The sequence below is a fragment of the Temnothorax nylanderi genome, unplaced genomic scaffold (genome assembly GCF_030848795.1).
Source record: "Temnothorax nylanderi isolate EJ_2023f unplaced genomic scaffold, tnyl_v1.0 TNYL_tig1235_pilon, whole genome shotgun sequence".
Lineage (NCBI taxonomy): Eukaryota > Metazoa > Arthropoda > Insecta > Hymenoptera > Formicidae > Temnothorax > Temnothorax nylanderi.
The window spans coordinates 1-22572 of NW_027250297.1; the positions used below are offsets into that span (position 1 = coordinate 1).

Here is a 22572-nt window from a genome sequence, read left to right on the forward strand (position 1 = left end):
CTGTTACGTCCAACCCCGGGATTAGTATAAGAAAATCTGGGAAAGCGAAGGAAAGGCTAACCAGAGGGGTCGGGGTAAGGAAGGACGCAACTAGACGCTTAAGAATACTGCTCGCAGGTACGCGCTCTGAGGCGCGTGGCGCGAGCCGAACGCACTTTTATGACTCTGGAAGGGTCAGGGTCCGCAGGGACCCTAGGACGCCTTCCGTGAGCGGTGCGATCGTCGGTCCTTTTTTAAATCAAGGAATTTAATCCCTTTAACTTAGGATCGGACCTCGTGCGATTTCGAGTGGGAGATGGGTGGTAATTGAGGTCTTAAATTAAAGAAAGAATGGAGATGTCTTTAACATAAGTAATTATATTTATTTGACATAAAAAAAAATGTTATTTAGTATAAAAAAAAAATATATTTATAAACTAGGGTTAGTGTAAAATGTGTATATGTATATAATGGAGAGTTGGTATGCGCATTCTTCGCGGGTATAACAAAAGTGCGGGGCGATCGGGCAGGACCTTTTGAGGGGAAATCTATTTGCAAGTGGACATCCTGCCCGCTATTATTACATCGAGATCGGGATTGAATAGCATAATGATTTGGTTAGGTGTGGGTGCGGTGTTTATGAGTACTTGAAACTAATTTAAGTCGACATTAAGAACTAAATATAAAGAAAAATTTGGGGAGTGAAAGCAGAGGGACAAGAATTTATGGATAAAAAAAAAATAATAATTGTCAATCTAGGGTCACTATTTCGGGACCGACCATTTCCTCGTGGGTGTCAAGGGTCGAGGCGGTCGACGGAGTCGGGGATGGTCCTCGGGAAGAGGAGGGGGAGTGGGGAGGTTCGAGGAGGGTGGCGGGATCGGGGTTGACGGGGACCACGCGAAACGGGGCCACGCGACAAACAGGGCGAGAAGATGGGGGGAAAGGGCGAGAAGGCAGGACGACAGGGCGAGAAAGGGGGAAAACGGGGCGATTCTGCTGTGAAGAACAGGGTTCTTCTGTAAAAGCTGGGGGAGGGGGTGGAGTGGCGAGTCGCGGAGGACCTGCGTTGATCGATTCCTGCGGGATGTCAAGCTCCCTTCGTCCCCGCTTGTTCCGACGATTCCTTTCGTGTCTCGCGGCGTTTTTCGACCTCTTGTGGGTGGGACAGCCCGAATCCACTACAAGTTAGCGGATTGTTAAATATTAAAGTCCTTTAACTGTGGGGAAGTCACCTCGGGTTTCGGAGATTAAAGAAATCAAAAGAATACCTCGAATCCACTGACGAGTCAGCTAACTCGAAATAATAGAGAGAGATTATTCCGAGCCCACCGAAAAAATCGGCTAACTCGGAACAACGAAGGGAGATTATTCCGAGTCCACCGAAAAATCGGCTAATTCAGAACAATAGAGACTATTCCGAATCCACCGATAAATCGGCTAATTCGGAACAACGAACAGAGATTATTCCGACTCCACCGAAAAATCGGCTAATTCGGAACAATAGAGATTCCCCCGAATCCACCGATAAATCGGCTAATTCGGAATAGTGAAAAGAATTGGAGGGTTGGAAGGGTTAATGTTTAATGTTTAACCGAGGGACTTCCCGAACGCGTGAGTGTTCGAGTGAATACAAAAGGGGTAAGATAATGATAAAAGGGGCCCGATATCAGTATGTGAATAGGTATGTAGAGGACTTACTTCTTGGTGCTGATCGAACTAAAGTAGAACAGCTGAATCTTTTTGAGCCCCGTGGGTAACTAGCTGGATCTCTTTGGGCCCTGTGGATAGCCTCTCGTCGACACTCGGTGAGTTTAAGTCCACGCACAGAATTTAACTTAAAACTTGAGATCGGATTTGAATGTGATAGTGTTCGTAACGGAAGAGAGGCGAAGTAAATTGAACTGGGCCGAAGAGGTGAACCGTCAGAAGAGAAGCTGAACTAAGAGAGCAAGTGCTGCGATGTCGAGATTTATATAGGAAAGTTCTAAGGATGGGAAGGGTGAATCGCGTGTGGGATGTGTCAGGTTTTCATTTTGGGAACTTCTGGTTGGAGGGATGTTTCTAATTTTTGTCTGAAGGATTTCTTATTGGGCGAGATGTTTCTCATCCAAGAGCTAGATTCTTAAGTCTTTGCCTATCCTAGAAGTTTAGAGACGGTTGTCGATTTTTCCGACTGTTCATTGGCGAGTCTTCTCGTAAGGCCCCCACTGCCTTATTGGGGGTGCAACCCATCGCTTCCTCCAGTGACTCACTTGTTTTTCGGTTAGGTTTCTCCTTTATTAGGGTTTCTTTTTTAGTGTTGACGGACGATGCACACCTCTCAATCTTAAATGCAAGCAAAAACTCCGCCACGTGTATTTACGGACACGTCTCAGGCTTTGTTTCCGCTTGCCGGAAACATCGTACGTGCATTTTGAAAGCTCGCTTGATGCAATAAAGATCTTCATCAACCCATTAAGGCCCATTTGGCGCGTCGAGTCGCCAGGTTTACATTCTTTCAGTTTTAGGCCTGACAAAGCCGATGAAAATCCTGTTACGTATGCCCCGTCCGTCACTAATTCGTCATTTGGAAGGTTGCGTTTAAGCGCCTAGGTAAACAGATACTTTACCCTTATAAAAAAAAAAGGAAAAGGAATGTGCAAGGATCAAGGCTCACTCGTCGATCGACAACCGTCCGTGCTTAGTTTACCTTATCCTAATCTTAACGGCTATCCTGAGCGCAGAGGAATTTAAGCGAAAAAGGGAAATCGTGGAGTTCGCAGGACGTAACACCCCCCGCCTTAGACAAATGTTGGGGGTGTGTAACGCAACATTTGCAGGCCAATTGATTGAGAAACGATTACCGTTTTTCGCAAGCTTCTTTATCCTCCCTCTTTTTTTGTTTCTTTTGTCTTTACGCCATTGCATAGATATGCGCGCTTTGGAAGGAAATGTTTACTTACATGTGCATACTAGATCGGTAGATTAAATAAATTTGTCTTTTCCTTTTATTTATCAAGTAGTTAAGAATAGTAATTCTGTTTCATATGCACATGTAAACAAATAACAAGGGTACATTTATTTTTAACGCAATCAATTTTCTAATTTCTTAACGCTATTTGTAGTGCATGTGTTTTCTGTTAGCGTGAGGCTGCCCCTCCCTTCCTTTATGTGGGGCAATAATAGTCTTTGCCGAAAATGGGAACTAGTTAAATGAATTGTCTACGTGACTGTCGTCCGTCTCGAGGCGTCCCCTTTTTTTGTGACAGTTTTTCAACCATCCCATGCGGCAGCCCCCAAAACTACCTGTGTTTTTTGTGTGCCTTGCTGGCTCGCTGACAATTTTTAATATATTTGTGACATATCACAGGCTTAACACTTGCCATTTAATTATAGCTGGATCGCTATGATCTCGTCTGGTTGGGCATGGTATCCTTATGGGTTAGATCGCCAAGGACGACGAGGGGCTAGCTGAATTTCGTCCAGCAGCCGCCTTGCATAGCAATGGTGGCAGGTTAATAAAATGGATGAAATTCCCGAACGGAATGACTCATCGGGGTACCGTTGGTAGTCGGCACATATTTTTGTTTAATTTGATTCGCGAGTTTTCTTTCTTTCGCATCAGTTAGTTCAAGGAAGGGGATGTGCCGGAGCCTCGTGCTTATTTGACAGTCAGGTGGCTATTATTTTTACACTACTTGTATTTATGTTTTATTAGTGTGCCCCTTTTTCTCTTTGTTATTATTATTATTATTATTATTTATTTAGAAGAGAAGAAAAGCATCCCCACGCTATATATATATATATATATACACATTTTTTTTCCTTCTTTTTTTTTTACTACAATTATATACCTACGCAATTATATTTATTCAGAATCTTAAAAAGAAGGAGGCATAGGTAATAAAAGATTAATTCGTATGTGTCAAAATTAGGAGCGAAACTTGTTTATCGTGTAGGATACAATTATGAATACATAAGGTTATTATAAGCATAAAGTATAAATCAAAGTTTGTTACAAAAGTTTAGGATGATGTAAAACTTATGGAAGTGAGCGTCAAACATGTGGTAGAAGAAAGGAAAGTTGTTGCGATTTATGGAGTTGAAAGTATGATTAAGCTAACAAAGGTTGAGGGTTTAGCACGACATTTGCAATGGCAATTTTCCCTTTTTGCCGGTCAAATTTAATTGATGCCGGGGTTTAGATATCGAAAGGTTCGCAACCGTTTACATCCCTTGGTTTTTTTTAGAAAGAGGAAAGAAATAGGCGACCTCCAAAACCCCTTCCTTAATTCTTTCGTCTTTCTTTTACAATAGATATATGTATATATATATATATATATACATATTTTTTTTGTCTTTTTTTGAACTATCGACGCATGTAATTATACTCATCTAGAATTTAAGAAATAAAGCCTAATTTATATAGATTATAGAGGTGAGAAAAAATTTTTTATGATTGATACATATATTTTGCAACAGGCTATTATAACCGTAAAATATAAACCTATTACAGATCATAGATTTAGACTTAGATAAGAATTAAAAGTGAATGTGAAACATATGGCAAAGAAAGGATAAAATAAAATTTATTATGATTTACGGAATTAAAACTGTAATTAAAGTTAAATTTATTCGCTGGAGCAAGCGTAAAACCGATAATAAAGAAACAATTATAAAAGGAAAAAGAAAAAAAAAGAAAAAAGAAAAATAAAACGCAAAATTTATAATAATGAGAGAACGTAAAATTAAGAGTCTAAAATTATTCGCTAGAGCGAGCGCAAAATTAATAATAAAGAAACAATTACGGCTTAGAAAAGGTAAACACAAAGAGAAAAGAAAAGGTTACAATAGACTCGCTCTAGCTTGCTCGTTGGGATTTTTTTTTGTTTTGTTTTTATAAATAAATGTAGGGGATAATCCCAGGGATGGCCACCACCTCTTCGAATTGGCTGTGCTGGGCACATCCCATTTGTACGAGCAATTGCGCCAGGTCTGGCGTCTCGTCTTCGTGCTCGGGCTGCGCTCGGAAGTCGATGATGGCGGCCTCGTCCTTGACCGGCAGCCGGATCTTGATCCATCCCTCTCTTTTTTCGACTAGGTGTTTCGTTAAGGCGATGGACCTACGGGACCATCGGAGTCTTCCTTCGAGTGGTCGGAGGTGGGCTAATCCACAGGGGATGGCCTGCCACTCTAGCTCGCGAAAGCGATCCTCGAGGGTGTATATCTCGAACATGGGCCGCTGGACAGCGCGGCCCCAATCTCTGAGGGCAACCGTAACCCGGTTCCCTCTTTCAACTCGGAGCACGAGGCCCCTCTGCCACCGTCTTCCCTCACGAACGGCGACCTCCATTTTGGGCACAATTTCGTCTGGCGGGAGATGGAGGAACTCACTCCTACGCATCATTCTCCGCGTTAGGTCCTCGATGAGCTCGTCGAGGTCTTCACGTGAATTCTCTAGATGGACCCACAGGAAGGTCGGGGAGTCCACCCGGATGACCTTTGCCTTGAGCGGGCCGCGGGTCAACAAGCTAGTGTTGATGCATTTGATTTCCATGGCTTCGGCTACAAGAATTCGTTGTTAGATTATCTGCATGTCGCAGCATGCGATTATAGGGGCAGGGCGTTAATGATAGATAATGAGGTGTCGTGCAATTCGTCCCCTTTCCCCTTGTGCCCCCCTTTTTTTTATTATTATTATATATATATATTTTTTTTTATTATATTTTTTTTTATTTTACCCTCTGAGTTCGAAAGTATAGGTACTCTCTTTCAAAGGTAGAGAAGGATAGGCGTGTTCCGATTTTCCGTTTGTTGACCCGACAGGCTGGACATTTGCCTGCCATTCAAGATCATGGAGTGGTGCGCTAGCTGACGCTCCTTGTTCCGGATCGTCTTTCGGAGCATTGGCATTTTTAGTTTTAGGCCTTGCCTGTCCCAGATGTAATAAAAGCTGAGTTAATGAATCCCATATTGCTCCTATTAGATATATTGACCACCCATATACTGTATGAAGAGCATATCCATGTACAAGTGTATCCAATATTAATTTAATGCCTCTTATAAAAAGATATATTCCAAGTAGGCCAGCGCTAATATTGCCAAAGATTAAAAATTTGCTCCAGAAATTTTCCCAGGCTGAGAGTGCAATTTTTTCGATTGAAGCTTCGTCGATTAGGTTGGCGAACGATCCTCCACTCAGCACGGTTGATTCTCCCATTACTCCTCTTGCTACGGTGTTAAGGACAGCGGGTCTCTCAGCGGGAAACATTATGTGATCCTTTAGATCTTCCAGATCCTTTTGTGTGTATATGCCGCTGGTAGCGAGTGCTCCAGGGCTAGTGTACTTCCAGGTAGTTTTGGTCATGGGTTTTATGACAGTAGGTGCTAGTGTTTCTATTGGCCTTGGCGTAATTTTATACCAAGAGTCTCCCAAAAGATACATAGGAGGTGCGAAAGAATTACAGTTAATTTGTGTTCCTTGCCGTAGTAGTACGTGTGTTTGAGGCGTTAGGAAGAAGGTCTTATTATTAAACATTACTGGGAGTTGCTCATAGCATTCTTGGGTGTGGACTAATTTTACCTCGACTGGAACGCATTTTATTATGTGGATTACTTCGCCTGCTAGAAGGGCCATATATCCAGGTCCCTTCATAAAATGATAGGCGAAGATGTCGGGAGATTGTGTAGCTATTGCTAAAGCGTTTTGCAACATCTTTAACTCAAGGTTACATTGTTGTAGTAAGATGTTCCTGTACAGTTGATTAATCTGGTTACGGATGTGCTTTTCTACGTAAACGAATTTCGAATTCATATAAGTAAAAAGGTCGAGATTTTCTACACGGCCGGTTCGTTTAGCGATGTCCATTTCAGGTGAGGTTTCCCAAATTACTAATTTTGGGTGTTCAGTTCGAATGAGCGAATATCCACACGCTAAGTCTCTCCCGGTGCTGGTTAAAGCAAAGACTGTATCGTCGGCATTCACAGTATAAGCGGTTTGAGAGTGCTCGTTTACGTTATCGATTACCTTTTCCGCGTAACCTCTATATAAGGTGCTATATGAAGTGAATTTACAGGAGTCATTAGGTATGGACTCCCAAAAGGTATCTCCTCCTTCTATATCGGTGCATCTGGCGGTACTAAAATCACAGACCACTCCTGATCTAAGTTGTATACGGTTAGTGTTTAGTTTAACGTTAGCTAAGTAATCTTGCAAGGTGATTGTGACAGTTGCCTGTACGAGAACATTTGTCCACGTTCCGTAAAGGTCTGAATAGGATCCTCCAGAACATTTTCCGTCGGCGTCCACAACGCCAGTTAGGACCGCCGGGCGACTGGTGGTCTGGTTAGATTTTAGTGCTACTATGTATGTTCCTTTAAATTCGAGAGTTCCATAATAATGCATTCGTATGCAGGCCTCCCTGGTTACTTCGTGTATATATGCGTATTTTCCATTTAGAACGTCCGAATTATGAGAAAACATTCCACATTTCCGGATCGTACGATCGATTTCTACTTTGCATTGTATCACTTTTACAGATTCGAATTCGTTGAGCTGCAATAATTGTATGAAGACTTGGCTAGAATTGACCTTTGGTAGTGGAATATCGCATTCTTCAACGTTTATTAATGATAAGGTTGTTAAATTGGTAGTTGGGGAAGTACAATCATATCCTATTATTCCGTAGGTTTGGCGTATCCATATGGTTATTATTAATATTGTGGTTACTCCTTTAATCCGGGGATCCATCTGAAATTTATTGAGTTGTTTTTATAGTATATTGTATCTATTTAATTATTCATTTATTTATTTATTTATTTATTGGTTTGATATGAGAAATTCGCAATCGGTTGGGGTGTACAACTCGGCTATTTTTCTTGATTCTGATTTTCACGTTGTTTTTATTCAGTATTTCTAAGATTTCATGAGGTCCAGTATATTGATCTCCAAATTTACCTGGTTTAGGCCCTTTTAGCAAAAACACGTGGTCTCCAGGTTTAAAGGTTCGAGGGTTAATTTTTTTGTCGTAGTGTTTCTTGGATTTGAATTTAGCTTCGACGACGTTTTCACGAGCGTTCGTCTGTATAGTGTGAAGCTGCGTGACGAGATTTATCAAATATTCGTTGTAATTTCCTAATTTATCTTCTGGAGCCAGAGGCTCGCTTGATGGAATCCTGGCTATTTTACCGAAAACTAATTCGTACGGGGTATGTTTTGTTGCTTCATGTATGCTGGTATTATAATTAAACATTGCAAGACTAATCCATCTATCCCACTGCTTTTGCTCATTTGCATATTGTTTAAGATATTCTCCTAATGCATGATGTGATCTTTCTAATGATCCGTTTGATTGAGGGTGAAAGGCAGTTGTGCGAAATTTGCGTATTCTGAATATCTTAGCAATCTTTCTCATTAAATCGCTAATAAAATTTCTTCCTTGGTCGGTCAATATTGCTTTAGGTGCCCCTAATACACAGATAAATCTGTCCACGAAGGCTTCCGCTATTGTTTCGGAAGTTTGATCTGGTAGGGGTACTCCCATGCAAAATTTAGTTAATTGATCTTGTAAGGTTAAAATATATTCGTTGCCTCTTTCGGTTTTGGACAGAGGTCCTACGATATCCATTGCTACCTTGTCGAAAGAAGATCCTGGTGTGTCAGTAATTATCATAGGTTGTTTAGTTTTTACTCGCACTAATTTTTTCAATTGACATTGTAAGCATTGTTGTATATATTGTTGAACGTCGGATTTTAAGTTCTCCCAATAATATTTATGTTTAATTCTATGATATGTCTTTGTAACACCTCGGTGTCCTCCGGTAGGCGAACAGTGCATTTCGCCGATTATAATAGAACGGAGATCTCTAGGAGGGTATTTAATTAATCCGTTACATATGATTAGTTTGGTTGTTGAATTAGTAAAATTTAATTGTAAAACAGATTTTATATTATTCCATGGTACATTGTTAACAAAATCTGTTTTTGCGATGCTGAGTGTTTCTAATTTTAGTCTGTCGGCGACGTCCTGTAAGTTTTTTATAACTGTAATAATCTGCGTTAGGGTCATTGTTGGGCCCTCCCGTTGTCCTTCACTGATGGGTAGTGCTATATGGTAATATTTTTTATACTTTACGGCCTTTGCTTTACCTAAGGTAAGCGGGCTCAAGCGTGGGATCTCGTTTCGTTCGAATAGCTTTTGTGATCCGGAATCTAATGGTTTTCCACTAGTGTCGACAAAGTATGCCACGTTATCTTTACGTAAAAATAGCAAATCGCGAGTTTCTATTATATTGCCTTTGAGTATTTGATTATCAATAATGGTGGATTTTATTCGTGGATTTTTATTTTTGTGAGCGGGGTCGTCAGATTCGTCTTTCTTATCGTCTATTTCATTATCTTCTATGTCACTTTCTTTGTCTGGCGGATCGTTTCTTTCTTCTATCTCCTCGATTTCATCTCCCTGATCCTGTGATCTTTCTTGCTGATCATGCATATTTTTCGCTGTCTGGCTTCGAGTTTGTATTCTATTATAATTAGGAGGATCGTGGACTAATGCTTTTTCTACAATTTCCGATTTCGGCGGCTCACGCAGTTCTTCCTGCGTAAAAGGTATAGAATCTTTGTTTCTATCAGGTGGATTATCGTTAGGTGGTAAATCTTCCATTTTTTCGTCATCTGAAAGGTATAGATCGAAATCCTCGTCCTCCTCCTCCTCATCAGATTCTTCTAACATTTTAGCAATTGTTTCTGCATCTCTGGGATCATTCGGATTTAAAAGCTTTTTATGATTAATTACGTTGCAGTCTGCTTCTTCGAAATTTACCGGGTTTCTTGACAAGGCATCGGCGTTAACATTGGTCTTGCCTGCTTTATATACTACGTCGTATTCGTACTCCGCTAATTTCAATCTCCAACGGAGAATTCTCATGTTTGCATCTTGTGCATTTTTGAACCAAAGCAAGGGTTTATGATCTGTAACTAGAGTAAATTTTCGCCCGTATAGATATGGTCGGAAATGTTTGACGCAATATATTATCGCTAAAGCTTCCTTTTCATAAGTGTCGTATTTTAGTTCGTTGTCGGTTAAAGTTCGCGACGCGTATGCTATTGGCCGATCTTTGTTTATTTCTCCTTGCGATAATATGCCCCCTACGGCAGTTCCGGAAGCGTCGGTAGTTAAAATGAAAGGTGTCGAAAAGTCGGGATATTGCAAGACTGGTTCTTCGCATAATTTCTGTTTCAACATTTCGAAAGATTCTTCTTGAACAGATGTCCAGTTAAAAGGCGTATCGTTTTTTAATAAATTTGTTAAAGGTTTAGCTAATTTGGAAAAATTTGGTATAAATCTTCTGTAATACCCTGCTAATCCAAGAAATTGTTTAATATTTTTCGGTGTTTTTGGCCTAGGGAATTGTCTTACGGCTTCCAATTTTTTTGGATCGGGTTTAATTCCATCGCTACTTATTATGTGTCCCAAGTACGCCACTTCGGTTTTTAAGAATTCACATTTATCTGGCTGTAATTTCAAATTAGCTTGGCGGAGTCGTTCTATTACTAATTTGTATCTTCTTTCATGTTCTTCTAACGTAGGAGCGGAAATAATAATATCGTCCATGTAGATAAATACACCTTCTATTCCTGTTAGTATTAGGTCCATTAGTCGTTGGAAAGTGGCGGGAGCATTCTTTAACCCGAAAGGCATTCTTACGAATTCATAATGGCCATTAGGAGTGGTAAATGCGGTTTTGTGGCTATCTGCAGGATCCATTTCTATTTGGTGAAATCCAGAGGCGAGATCACATACTGTGAAATATTTTGCATTGCCTAATTGATCAATAATTTCGACAATATTCGGTAATGGGTAGGCATCGCCCATAGTTTTTTCGTTCACACCTCGGAAATCTAATACCATTCTCCAACGTTTGTTTCCTTTTGAGTCTTCCTTTTTTGGCACTATCCAAATGGGTGTATTGTAAGGTGACTGAGAGGGTTTTATGATCCCTGTTTCGAGCAGTTCTCTTACCTGTTTATTTATTTCCTCCTTGTGGATTTGCGGAAATCTATATTGTCGAGTATTTATAGGTCGATCATCTGTTGTCGGTATTTGATGTCGCAACACATGAGTTGCTGTTAATTTGTCTCCGGGAATATGAAATCGATCTTGACTATTACTTATGAGTTTTATAACGCTTTTCCTTTCTTCAGTATTTAAATGCTCTAGTCGTAGCAATTTCGTAATCTCCGTAAGCCTATCTTTCTTAGGTTCTCCGGATGATACAAAACATTCACTTGAAATAATGTCATTAGTCGGTGCTTCTGACATTAGCTGATGTTGCTTTGATTTACGTTTATACCGGAAATTTTCCATTATTTTTTGGAATCGAGCTTGTGCGCAAGCCAAAGTTTTTGAAGACGGTTTACTTTTTCTGTTAATTTCATAAATCTTTTCCATATTAGGATTATATGATTTTACTCTTCTCATGAGTTCTCCAATAGTAACATGAGAAGTATTATTCTTATTAATATCTGCACTTTTTATGGGTATTCCAACCCTTGGAAATATTATTTTCTCTACATGATTTAAAGAGCTCTCAACTTTCGGCCCTCTTAAACAAAATTCTGTCGTATTACGTAGTGAGGTTTGGTTACTTCCCTCCTCGCAATCGACGGGAGTAGAATATATTAGAAGAGTCTGGAAATTTACCTCTGCAATTCTAGGATTATTTAAATCTTCTGGAGAGGTTTGGTAACCCCCTCCTCCCGAGATCTTGTTATTCAATATTTCAGGAGGGGTTTGGTAACTTCCCCCTCCAGGATTTTGGGAATCTTCTGGAGAGGTTTGGTAACTTCCCCCTCCAGAGATTTTGGAATTATTTAATATTTCAGGAGGGGTTTGGTAACTTCCCCCTCCAGGATTTTGGGAATCTTCTGGAGAGGTTTGGTAACTTCCCCCTCCAGAGATTTTGGAATTATTTAATATTTCAGGAGGGGTTTGGTAACTTCCCCCTCCAGGATTTTGGGAATCTTCTGGAGAGGTTTGGTAACTTCTCCCTCCAGAGATTTTGGAATTATTTAATATTTCAGGAAGGGTTTGGTAACTTCCCCCTCCAGAGATTTTGTTATTCAATATTTCAGGAGGGGTTTGGTAACTTCCCCCTCCAGGATTTTGGGAATCTTCTGGAGAGGTTTGGTAACTTCCCCCTCCAGAGATTTTGGAATTATTTAATATTTCAGGAGGGGTTTGGTAACTTCCCCCTCCAGGATTTTGGGAATCTAGCATTTCGGGAAAGATTTGGAAACCTTCCTCCTGAATATCTAGATTAAGAGTTTTATCTGATTTCATACTTTCTCTCATAATTTTATTCTCATTTATAATCCCGTCTTCACTATTCGAACCTGCATAATTATTTTTATTTTCATTATTGATGTCATCTTTTGTTTCTTCTTCATTTGTTCCGTCAATTATTTTACAATAAACTTGATTATCCACTAAGTGTCGAGGGTTAATTTGCGTATTCGCAATTTCTTCTCGGTTATTATGCGTCTCCATATTTGACTCAGGATTGTCAAATAATTCGTTTAATGGTTTAAGACGCAGGGTTGGTACTTGAACTTCCACTTCTTCGTCCAAAGTACTTATAACTTTTAAATATGCCTTTCCGGAATTGTTTTCTACTATGGTATCTGCTAGATAAATCCCGTGGGCTATTTTTAATTTTGGTAGATATCCTATTTTTATTTCTGGATTTTCCACTCTTATAAAAAATAGAGATTCTGACCGCGGAAAAGCTGTAATAGTTTCCGGTGAGAGGAAAGGTATACTAATTCCTGATACGTTTAAGTGTCCCGTCGCGTAATCTATGTTTGAGGAAGTTTGCTGAAAAAAGTCGTTCCCTAATAGACCGGCTTGTGGAATCGGCAAATCATCTGACACTACGTTAAAAGTTACTGGCTTTTCAAAAAGTGGTAAAATAACCTCTCCGAGGGTATAAACGGGGTATTCATTTATACCGCTTAATTGCAAAAGTTTATTGTGATTGACTGTATTGTTATTTGATAAAAATTTTTCTTTAATTAAATTCGGGCCGGAACCGGTATCCAGCATAAGGGTAACGTGTGAAATTGGTTTACCGAAATCTACCTGAATAGTCGGCACGCGACGGTGTTTATCGAGATTTACGGTTACGGGTCGTATCTCTATTGATTTTTTGTCTATTGAGTTTTCTGAGATGTTGATGGGTGTGAGATCCGTTCGGACCCCTGCTGCACACCCGACTTCGAGGGGCCATTGGAGTTTTCCTGATTAATAATTGCTTGCCTGCGGTTATTACTCGCAATGCGTAATTCGCAATTTTCGAGGAGATGCCCTTCTCCTTTGCAATAACGACAAAATAATGAGGTTTTAGGTGTCGCGTTTTGTTCCATTTTATTTCGACAGTTTTTTGCGATATGCCCGACACCATTACAAATCTGGCAGACAATTTTCGGTCTGTTTGCCGTGTCGCGTTGTTCGTTTTGCTTTTTCCAGCAATTGTTAGCCGAATGTCCCGGTTTATCACACCATTGACAAATTATGGTCGGTTTACTCTGATTGTTAATAGTATTTGTTCTACAAGATTTAGCATCGTGACCGGATTTTGAACACAATTGACAAGTGACATGACTTTCTTGAATTACATTGACGGATCGTCGGGCCTGAGGGTCGCGGAGGCGACATTTGTCGGCGCTATGCCCGCGTTTTTTACATATCTGACATATGAGAATTTCGGTTCCAAGATCAATTTTATTATGAGGTTGCGGCGAAGGCTGAGTTAATTTCCTACAGTTAGAGGCTGAATGTCCCTCTTTATAACAGATCTGGCAGGTTTCCCGCAAACGATTAGTGTTCGATGTTTTGCCTGCAAGATTACCTTGACCCTGTCGTAAATCTGTCATTTCGTACAGCTCTCTTTCTATTCTCAATGCGTCGGCCACAGTGGCTTGGACATCCAAATTTCTTGTCACTCTTTGTTCAATTTCCGGTTTCAACCCTCTAATGAAACATTTACACATGTCCCTTTCTAAAGAGGCTTTAATATTTTGACCGGGAGCGGCAGCATGTCCTGAATTTTTATGTGCTTCTAGTATCTGTTTTCCCAACAATTTGACCCGATTCGCGTAAGTTACTACATCTTCCTCTATTTTTTGATAGATGCAACCTAACTCTCCTTGTAATTGATAAATATTTTTAGCAGCGCCATAGACTTGTTCTAAATATTTTGTTAACGAGGCTACCGTATCGAAATCTTGATCTTGTATGGTACGACGAGCTTCGCCTATAATTCGGGTTCTGATTATTTTAGTGAATTGAGATTCTGCCTCAGCGGGCAGCATAGCTTTCGCTTCCTCGCATCCCTCGATAAAATATGTTAACGGAATATTTTTTCCGTCAAAGAAGGGAACGGCCTCTACCGCGTATTTTAATGTGGCGAAAGGGTTAGCGTGGGCCATTGTTCCTGCGATGCTTATAAAGAATTATACTGATCTTGCCGCACAGGTAGTATTGTTTTATCCCAGGAATCAGAAACGCGAAGGGTGAAATCGGACGCGTCGGTTATATTTGATTTGTCCTCCGCGGTCTCGCCAACGTTTGGGGTGAAAAGTTGTCTAGGTGCTGATTTAATGTTAGGAAAGGGAGTGGATGTATATGGTGTAGAGCTAGGTATAATTTTGCCTTGATTCTCTAGGGCTTGTTTATAGAGATCGTCAACTTGATCTTTATCAGATTTTGACCTCGTATTCATCACCACTCTCGAAAAATCACACTTAAATCCCGGACGAGCCCCCAATTTTTAAGTTCTGTTACGTCCAACCCCGGGATTAGTATAAGAAAATCTGGGAAAGCGAAGGAAAGGCTAACCAGAGGGGTCGGGGTAAGGAAGGACGCAACTAGACGCTTAAGAATACTGCTCGCAGGTACGCGCTCTGAGGCGCGTGGCGCGAGCCGAACGCACTTTTATGACTCTGGAAGGGTCAGGGTCCGCAGGGACCCTAGGACGCCTTCCGTGAGCGGTGCGATCGTCGGTCCTTTTTTAAATCAAGGAATTTAATCCCTTTAACTTAGGATCGGACCTCGTGCGATTTCGAGTGGGAGATGGGTGGTAATTGAGGTCTTAAATTAAAGAAAGAATGGAGATGTCTTTAACATAAGTAATTATATTTATTTGACATAAAAAAAATGTTATTTAGTATAAAAAAAAAAAATATATTTATAAACTAGGGGTTAGTGTAAAATGTGTATATGTATATAATGGAGAGTTGGTATGCGCATTCTTCGCGGGTATAACAAAAGTGCGGGGCGATCGGGCAGGACCTTTTGAGGGGAAATCTATTTGCAAGTGGACATCCTGCCCGCTATTATTACATCGAGATCGGGATTGAATAGCATAATGATTTGGTTAGGTGTGGGTGCGGTGTTTATGAGTACTTGAAACTAATTTAAGTCGACATTAAGAACTAAATATAAAGAAAAATTTGGGGAGTGAAAGCAGAGGGACAAGAATTTATGGATAAAAAAAAAATAATAATTGTCAATCTAGGGTCACTATTTCGGGACCGACCATTTCCTCGTGGGTGTCAAGGGTCGAGGCGGTCGACGGAGTCGGGGATGGTCCTCGGGAAGAGGAGGGGAGTGGGGAGGTTCGAGGAGGGTGGCGGGATCGGGGTTGACGGGGACCACGCGAAACGGGGCCACGCGACAAACAGGGCGAGAAGATGGGGGGAAAGGGCGAGAAGGCAGGACGACAGGGCGAGAAAGGGGGAAAACGGGGCGATTCTGCTGTGAAGAACAGGGTTCTTCTGTAAAAGCTGGGGGAGGGGGTGGAGTGGCGAGTCGCGGAGGACCTGCGTTGATCGATTCCTGCGGGATGTCAAGCTCCCTTCGTCCCCGCTTGTTCCGACGATTCCTTTCGTGTCTCGCGGCGTTTTTCGACCTCTTGTGGGTGGGACAGCCCGAATCCACTACAAGTTAGCGGATTGTTAAATATTAAAGTCCTTTAACTGTGGGGAAGTCACCTCGGGTTCGGAGATTAAAGAAATCAAAAGAATACCTCGAATCCACTGACGAGTCAGCTAACTCGAAATAATAGAGAGAGATTATTCCGAGCCCACCGAAAAAATCGGCTAACTCGGAACAACGAAGGGAGATTATTCCGAGTCCACCGAAAAATCGGCTAATTCAGAACAATAGAGACTATTCCGAATCCACCGATAAATCGGCTAATTCGGAACAACGAACAGAGATTATTCCGACTCCACCGAAAAATCGGCTAATTCGAACAATAGAGACTATTCCGAATCCACCGATAAATCGGCTAATTCGGAACAACGAACAGAGATTATTCCGACTCCACCGAAAAATCGGCTAATTCGGAACAATAGAGATTCCCCCGAATCCACCGATAAATCGGCTAATTCGGAATAGTGAAAAGAATTGGAGGGTTGGAAGGGTTAATGTTTAATGTTTAACCGAGGGACTTCCCGAACGCGTGAGTGTTCGAGTGAATACAAAAGGGGTAAGATAATGATAAAAGGGGCCCGATATCAGTATGTGAATAGGTATGTAGAGGACTTACTTCTTGGTGCTGATCGAACTAAAGTAGAACAGCTGAATCTTTTTGAGCCCCGTGGGTAACTAGCTGGATCTCTTTGGGCCCTGTGGATAGCCTCTCGTCGACACTCGGTGAGTTTAAGTCCACGCACAGAATTTAACTTAAAACTTGAGATCGGATTTGAATGTGATAGTGTTCGTAAACGGAAGAGAGGCGAAGTAAATTGAACTGGGCCGAAGAGGTGAACCGTCAGAAGAGAAGCTGAACTAAGAGAGCAAGTGCTGCGATGTCGAGATTTATATAGGAAAGTTCTAAGGATGGGAAGGGTGAATCGCGTGTGGGATGTGTCAGGTTTTCATTTTGGGAACTTCTGGTTGGAGGGATGTTTCTAATTTTTGTCTGAAGGATTTCTTATTGGGCGAGATGTTTCTCATCCAAGAGCTAGATTCTTAAGTCTTTGCCTATCCTAGAAGTTTAGAGACGGTTGTCGATTTTTCCGACTGTTCATTGGCGAGTCTTCTCGTAAGGCCCCCACTGCCTTATTGGGGGTGCAACCCATCGCTTCCTCCAGTGACTCACTTGTTTTTCGGTTAGGTTTCTCCTTTATTAGGGTTTCTTTTTTAGTGTTGACGGACGATGCACACCTCTCAATCTTAAATGCAAGCAAAAACTCCGCCACGTGTATTTACGGACACGTCTCAGGCTTTGTTTCCGCTTGCCGGAAACATCGTACGTGCATTTTGAAAGCTCGCTTGATGCAATAAAGATCTTCATCAACCCATTAAGGCCCATTTGGCGCGTCGAGTCGCCAGGTTTACATTCTTTCAGTTTTAGGCCTGACAAAGCCGATGAAAATCCTGTTACGTATGCCCCGTCCGTCACTAATTCGTCATTTGGAAGGTTGCGTTTAAGCGCCTAGGTAAACAGATACTTTACCCTTATAAAAAAAAAAGGAAAAGGAATGTGCAAGGATCAAGGCTCACTCGTCGATCGACAACCGTCCGTGCTTAGTTTACCTTATCCTAATCTTAACGGCTATCCTGAGCGCAGAGGAATTTAAGCGAAAAAGGGAAATCGTGGAGTTCGCAGGACGTAACACATCGTTATTGCATTTTTGCAAACACTTCAAGGTATCTTTTAATATCTTTATTACAAGAACTTATGTAGCGCTTCAATTTGTCATCTTGGATAAAACGATTGTATTATTTCAAGCGTGAAAATAGAGTGTATTATTTTCGAAGAGCCTAGTAATGCCATGGTTAGTGAAAAATCCCACTTTTAGATGAAAAAGCTGACATTTCGAAACGAATTTTGAATCGTTCGGAGCAAAACTGTCGATGATGTTTACAACAATAATAGTAATCCGAGACACATTTTATGTAAGAAATCAATTTCTTTAATATAAATTAAAATACATTTGACTAAAGGTTTAATTTTTATAATGAATTTTTTAGATACTTATCGTTATACGAGAAGGGATAAGGGTATGTGACTTCCGTTAATATCTTAGCCGGCAGTTCTCGTTCGACGAATTCTGCTTAATGAAAATATAGTCATTTAATAAGGTGCACTGTAATACTAAACATCTATTTATGCTATTCCGTACAAGGTACAATTACATGTAAGTATATCAATATTAATGAAATTAAGAAAATCGTAAATAAATAAAAAAACGTTTAAACAAGGACAAAAAATTATTGTTTTGATTAATTATTTATTCAAAATACATTAATGCAGCTTTCCGATAAACGTCACATAACTTGTGCATCGTGCACGTGCGTATCGCAAGCCGGAAGAAAATGCAAGCACATATATGCTCTTATACATTATGTCAAAAATAATAGTTGTTACAAAAACAAGTCTTGAGCAGGAATGGGGCAGACCATCAGACAAGCAGTTGGGCCATGAAATGTTGCAAAACCAATGCGTATCGCAAACTTATTTAAATCGAAAGCACCCGAGACCAATTGTGCAAATTCAGAGTGTTCCTCTTAGTCTACAACTCGGAGATCTCAAAATTCCTCGGCATTACGAATAATTCTCAAAAAATATAACGTAACCCAAAACGAACGATTGTCAAAGAATTTTGTTACAATATTTCTACTTAGCGATTGAATTCAGTGACATTAATAATTGCGATGCATGCATTATTAATTTGCTTAACTTTTGCGAGGATCATCTAGTTACTCATCAAATATAAATAGCGGATGAAGTGCTGAAAGCTTTTTACGCACGAGAAGTTAATCTGGGTGAGACTCAAATAATCCAGATATGCGTGGAACTCGGGGACAGTCTTACTCAAATAAATAAATTTCTGTGCGAAACATTAGGATCTTGCTAGCTCAAGAGCACATTCAAAACAAGGCAATCAGAAAAGATAGATGCTTTGGTCAACAAGTTTTTGACTCCCTCGTGTATAAACGGTCAAGCTAAAAAAAATACACAGTATGGCTCAAAAAACGAAGGTAAAGCTTTGAAAGAATACGAAGGCCTATGGAGCAAAAGTCATTCAGATAGGAGTAGTGGTATCAAAAACTCAGCCGTGGCTTTGCGCATCACCTGATGGTGTGGTAATTGAAGATGATTGTATAACGAAACTAGTTGAAATTAAGTGTCCTGTCTCGTGCGAAAAACTTCCGGTTGTCGACTTTCATTCGTATAAGATAAACGTAAAATATCTATATTATTGGAATGGCAATATCGAGCTAAAAAAAAGTCACCACTACACTCAATGTCAGATACAGTTGTATGTGACTGGACTGACGGTATGTGACCTTTATGTCTGGTCTCCTAAGGGAAGCTGTGTCGTGTCAGTTCACAGAGATGAAGATTTTTTGAAATTTCTGATCCCAAAACTTGAGAAATTTTATTTTCAACACTTTTTGGAAGCAATAGTGCGTTCGGACAATAATAATAATGTATAAAAAATTATATATAGAATATATAAAAATAATATATACATATAATAATATATAAAAGTTAAAATTAAATAGTAAAATAATTAAGAGGTTGATAACTTTAATATTTTATCACTGTCAAACCGTACCTTTTATTTAAATAAACAATGTTTTTATTTTTATTATATTATTAATTCGATATTTTTTATGTATACAAGTATTTGGATATTTATTTTTATACTGAACATATCATATACCGAGCTCTTTATTCTATTACTAGGCTACCATTTGCGCCACTCTCATCGCGATCTCCGTTTTTAATTCTGGTGGCTGCAAGTAACAGGACAAATGAATATATTATTATCGGCATGAGGAAGCATATCGATTGAAAATATATCCAAAATTTTATAAATTCTAAATCTTTGCATAATTCTTTCGATGTGAATTCTCACTTTCGCGACTTTATACGTTCTCTCTACATCTTCAGCTGAAAACTGTGGATCGCGTAAGAATGGCGGCATAACAATTAGAGCTCCTTTTCCATTTTCATCAATAACAGTTTGAATTCCAGGAAAACCTTTATCCGCGAGGACAACATCACCAGGCTCGAGCAAGTCTAATATGCCTGAATTAATAGTGATTTGACTATCACTAGTTCGTCCTCCATAACGAGATAAATGATAAATGAAATCGGTGTTCATCATCCAAAAATTTTTGCTGTAAAGCCTTTTTTATAATGCGAATACAGGTACACCCGATTTTCTACAGTATTTGGTTGTTCCACCTTTATTTCGGTACAATCGATAATTACTCTGCAATCCTTGTACGATGTTTTGAAAACTTCGGGCAAAGTATTTTGAACTACTTCTCGACAAGGCCAGAAAATGAATCGACTACAAGCAACTCTTAATAATTGCAAAGTAGTATAAAAGATACGAGAGGTAGTTGTTCTATGAATGCGAAATAAAACTCCTATGGCTGAGAATGACATTCCAGTTTTCATCTTCAAGAGGAATATAAGAAGCCGATTTTTTGTAGAAATCTTCTTCGGTTTGATATCGGGTAATAATTTGAGCAGCAATTGAAAAGTGGATAAGGTGACACCGCCAAGATCAAGCATTTCTTGCTCCTTTGTTATTGACAATATGCCATGAAAACCTGTTGTACACACTATTGAATTTTTCAAATTAGAAGTATCAGGACCAATCGCTTTGTCGATCTGAACAATATCAGAACCGCAACATTTGTCTATCATATGCCTTCTCTTAACAATTTGTAAGCCACGATTTTCAGGTATATATACTTGAGTTTGTGCATGGCAAATCTCATTATGCACATATTGAGTGCATATAAACATCTCTGTTCTTTCATAGAGATTTTTACAATCCACAGTAGTTTCAAACATCGAAACCTGAACCTCCTGGTTAACTTTGAATGATGGTGCAGGGGCCTCGATTAATTTATCAAAATAAAAAGACTGCTCTTGCGGTTCCTCTAAAGTATTTTTCCAGCATCAACTTTCTTTACATTGTCCTTGACACACAATGTATTGCATATTCTTCGACGCATATGTCTGTTGAATCTACACAAAATAATACACACTTAATTATATTTTATTTTATAAATTATAATTTAAATTTTACTACAAACAAGTAATTATAATTTTTATTTACCGTTGAATTGAAGATTTCTCGGTAGAACTTAATTCATGATTTTTTTTGCCGAGATGCTCGGAACGTAACTCGGACTTGATTGTATTGAAGATGAACGATTCTCCACGAAGTGTGCACTGCAAATTCGTGAATATTTTGTTGGTTGCCAATCATGTGAGCTACAGACAAATCGTTTCAAAAATTATTTGTATGACAACATAGTACAAATTATTTTGGTATTTATTTAGAATACGGGCCTCACCTCCAATATCGATAAAATTATGTTTAACCGACGCGTTTTTACACGAAACGAAAGAATCTGGAAGAAAAACGCGGCGGTCTGCCTCGCGAAGCGAGATATTAATCGTTAAAGTTGACGACTATTTGGGTTAGAAAACCTGTCATATCGATGAAATGTAGCGACATGTACATGCCCCGTGGTCACATGTCGATTAAGGATAATTTTATTGATATTGGAAAAGTGAGGCCCGTATTCTAAATAAATACCATTATTTTAAACGAGGTGAAATATGATCATATAATCTCAAAGAATATACTTACTTTATTTTTTGTACCCAACGTATCCACATTTTTCGCTGCTCAATTTTATAAATCGCTTTTGGAAAGGAATAAAATTTTATTTCTGAACTTGTATTGTGAAATACATTCTTACACGTGTGCACGCAACAATTTAAATTTCCTTTCCGCAATTTTTCCATTACGATGTATTAGAAAACTCCAGCAAATAATGCAAATTCCGGCCACCATGGGCGCTCTAAGTCCTACTTTTCCGCTATAGTATACCAGCGCACACAGCGAATAGAAGTAGGCATGTAGAACCAGGGATATAAATCGACAAATTTTCGAGCTGTCTGTATTATGTATTCTTGGAAATCTGGTATGTTAATTTCATGACCACTTGTAATAGCTTGTAAAATAATATGAAATCTTTTAATAAGATCTTCGTTAACGCCCGTTATAGCAGCGGAAATGGATTTATTTTCAAAAAATCGTCGAGCAGTATTCCCATCATTCGTATTGCCAAATCCAGATTTTGGTTTATCCACAATAAGGCCTAACTGTTGGCGAAAACCTTTTTGAATTGTTTTTTTTTCTATCTTCTATTAATTTCTTTTCTTCACTTCCTCGCGCTTGCCATTTTTTAATTTCGATTTTATACGAAATATGCAAACAACATTCAAAGAATCGAATCCACATATGTAATGTAGATAACTCGAAACATAAACTATCTCTATTAATTTCTTTTTTTTAAATTAAATCTATATTATTAAAATCTTTAGAAGTAGCATTACATAAATAACAACGTTGAGTAGACGCAGTGCCAGTAATTGCGTTGCAAACTTTACCATCGATCATCGTCAAAGCGAGTTCATAATTAACTGTGATGTCTTTTCCATCTAATACAGTGTTAAAAGGTATAAGTTTGCTCGATTGTTCTTTTATATTCTCTG

At 39.5% G+C, this 22572-nt stretch overlaps 1 protein-coding gene and 1 long non-coding RNA gene across 2 annotated transcripts; both read right to left on the reverse strand.

The window, feature by feature from the left end:
• Nucleotides 1-5671: 5671 nt before the first annotated feature.
• Nucleotides 5672-7711, reverse strand: LOC139787008 (uncharacterized). The gene has a single exon (XM_071726101.1). The coding sequence runs from the start codon at nucleotides 7709-7711 to the stop codon at nucleotides 5699-5701; it is 2013 nt and encodes a 670-aa protein (XP_071582202.1). The 3' UTR covers nucleotides 5672-5698.
• A 13239-nt stretch (nucleotides 7712-20950) lies between these two features.
• Nucleotides 20951-21448, reverse strand: LOC139787009 (uncharacterized). Its single transcript, XR_011722502.1, has 3 exons — nucleotides 21363-21448; nucleotides 21122-21279; nucleotides 20951-21030 (listed from the first exon to the last, which is right to left on the reverse strand). It is a non-coding gene; the product is annotated as an uncharacterized lncRNA (long non-coding RNA).
• Between the last annotated feature and the right edge of the window lie 1124 nt (nucleotides 21449-22572).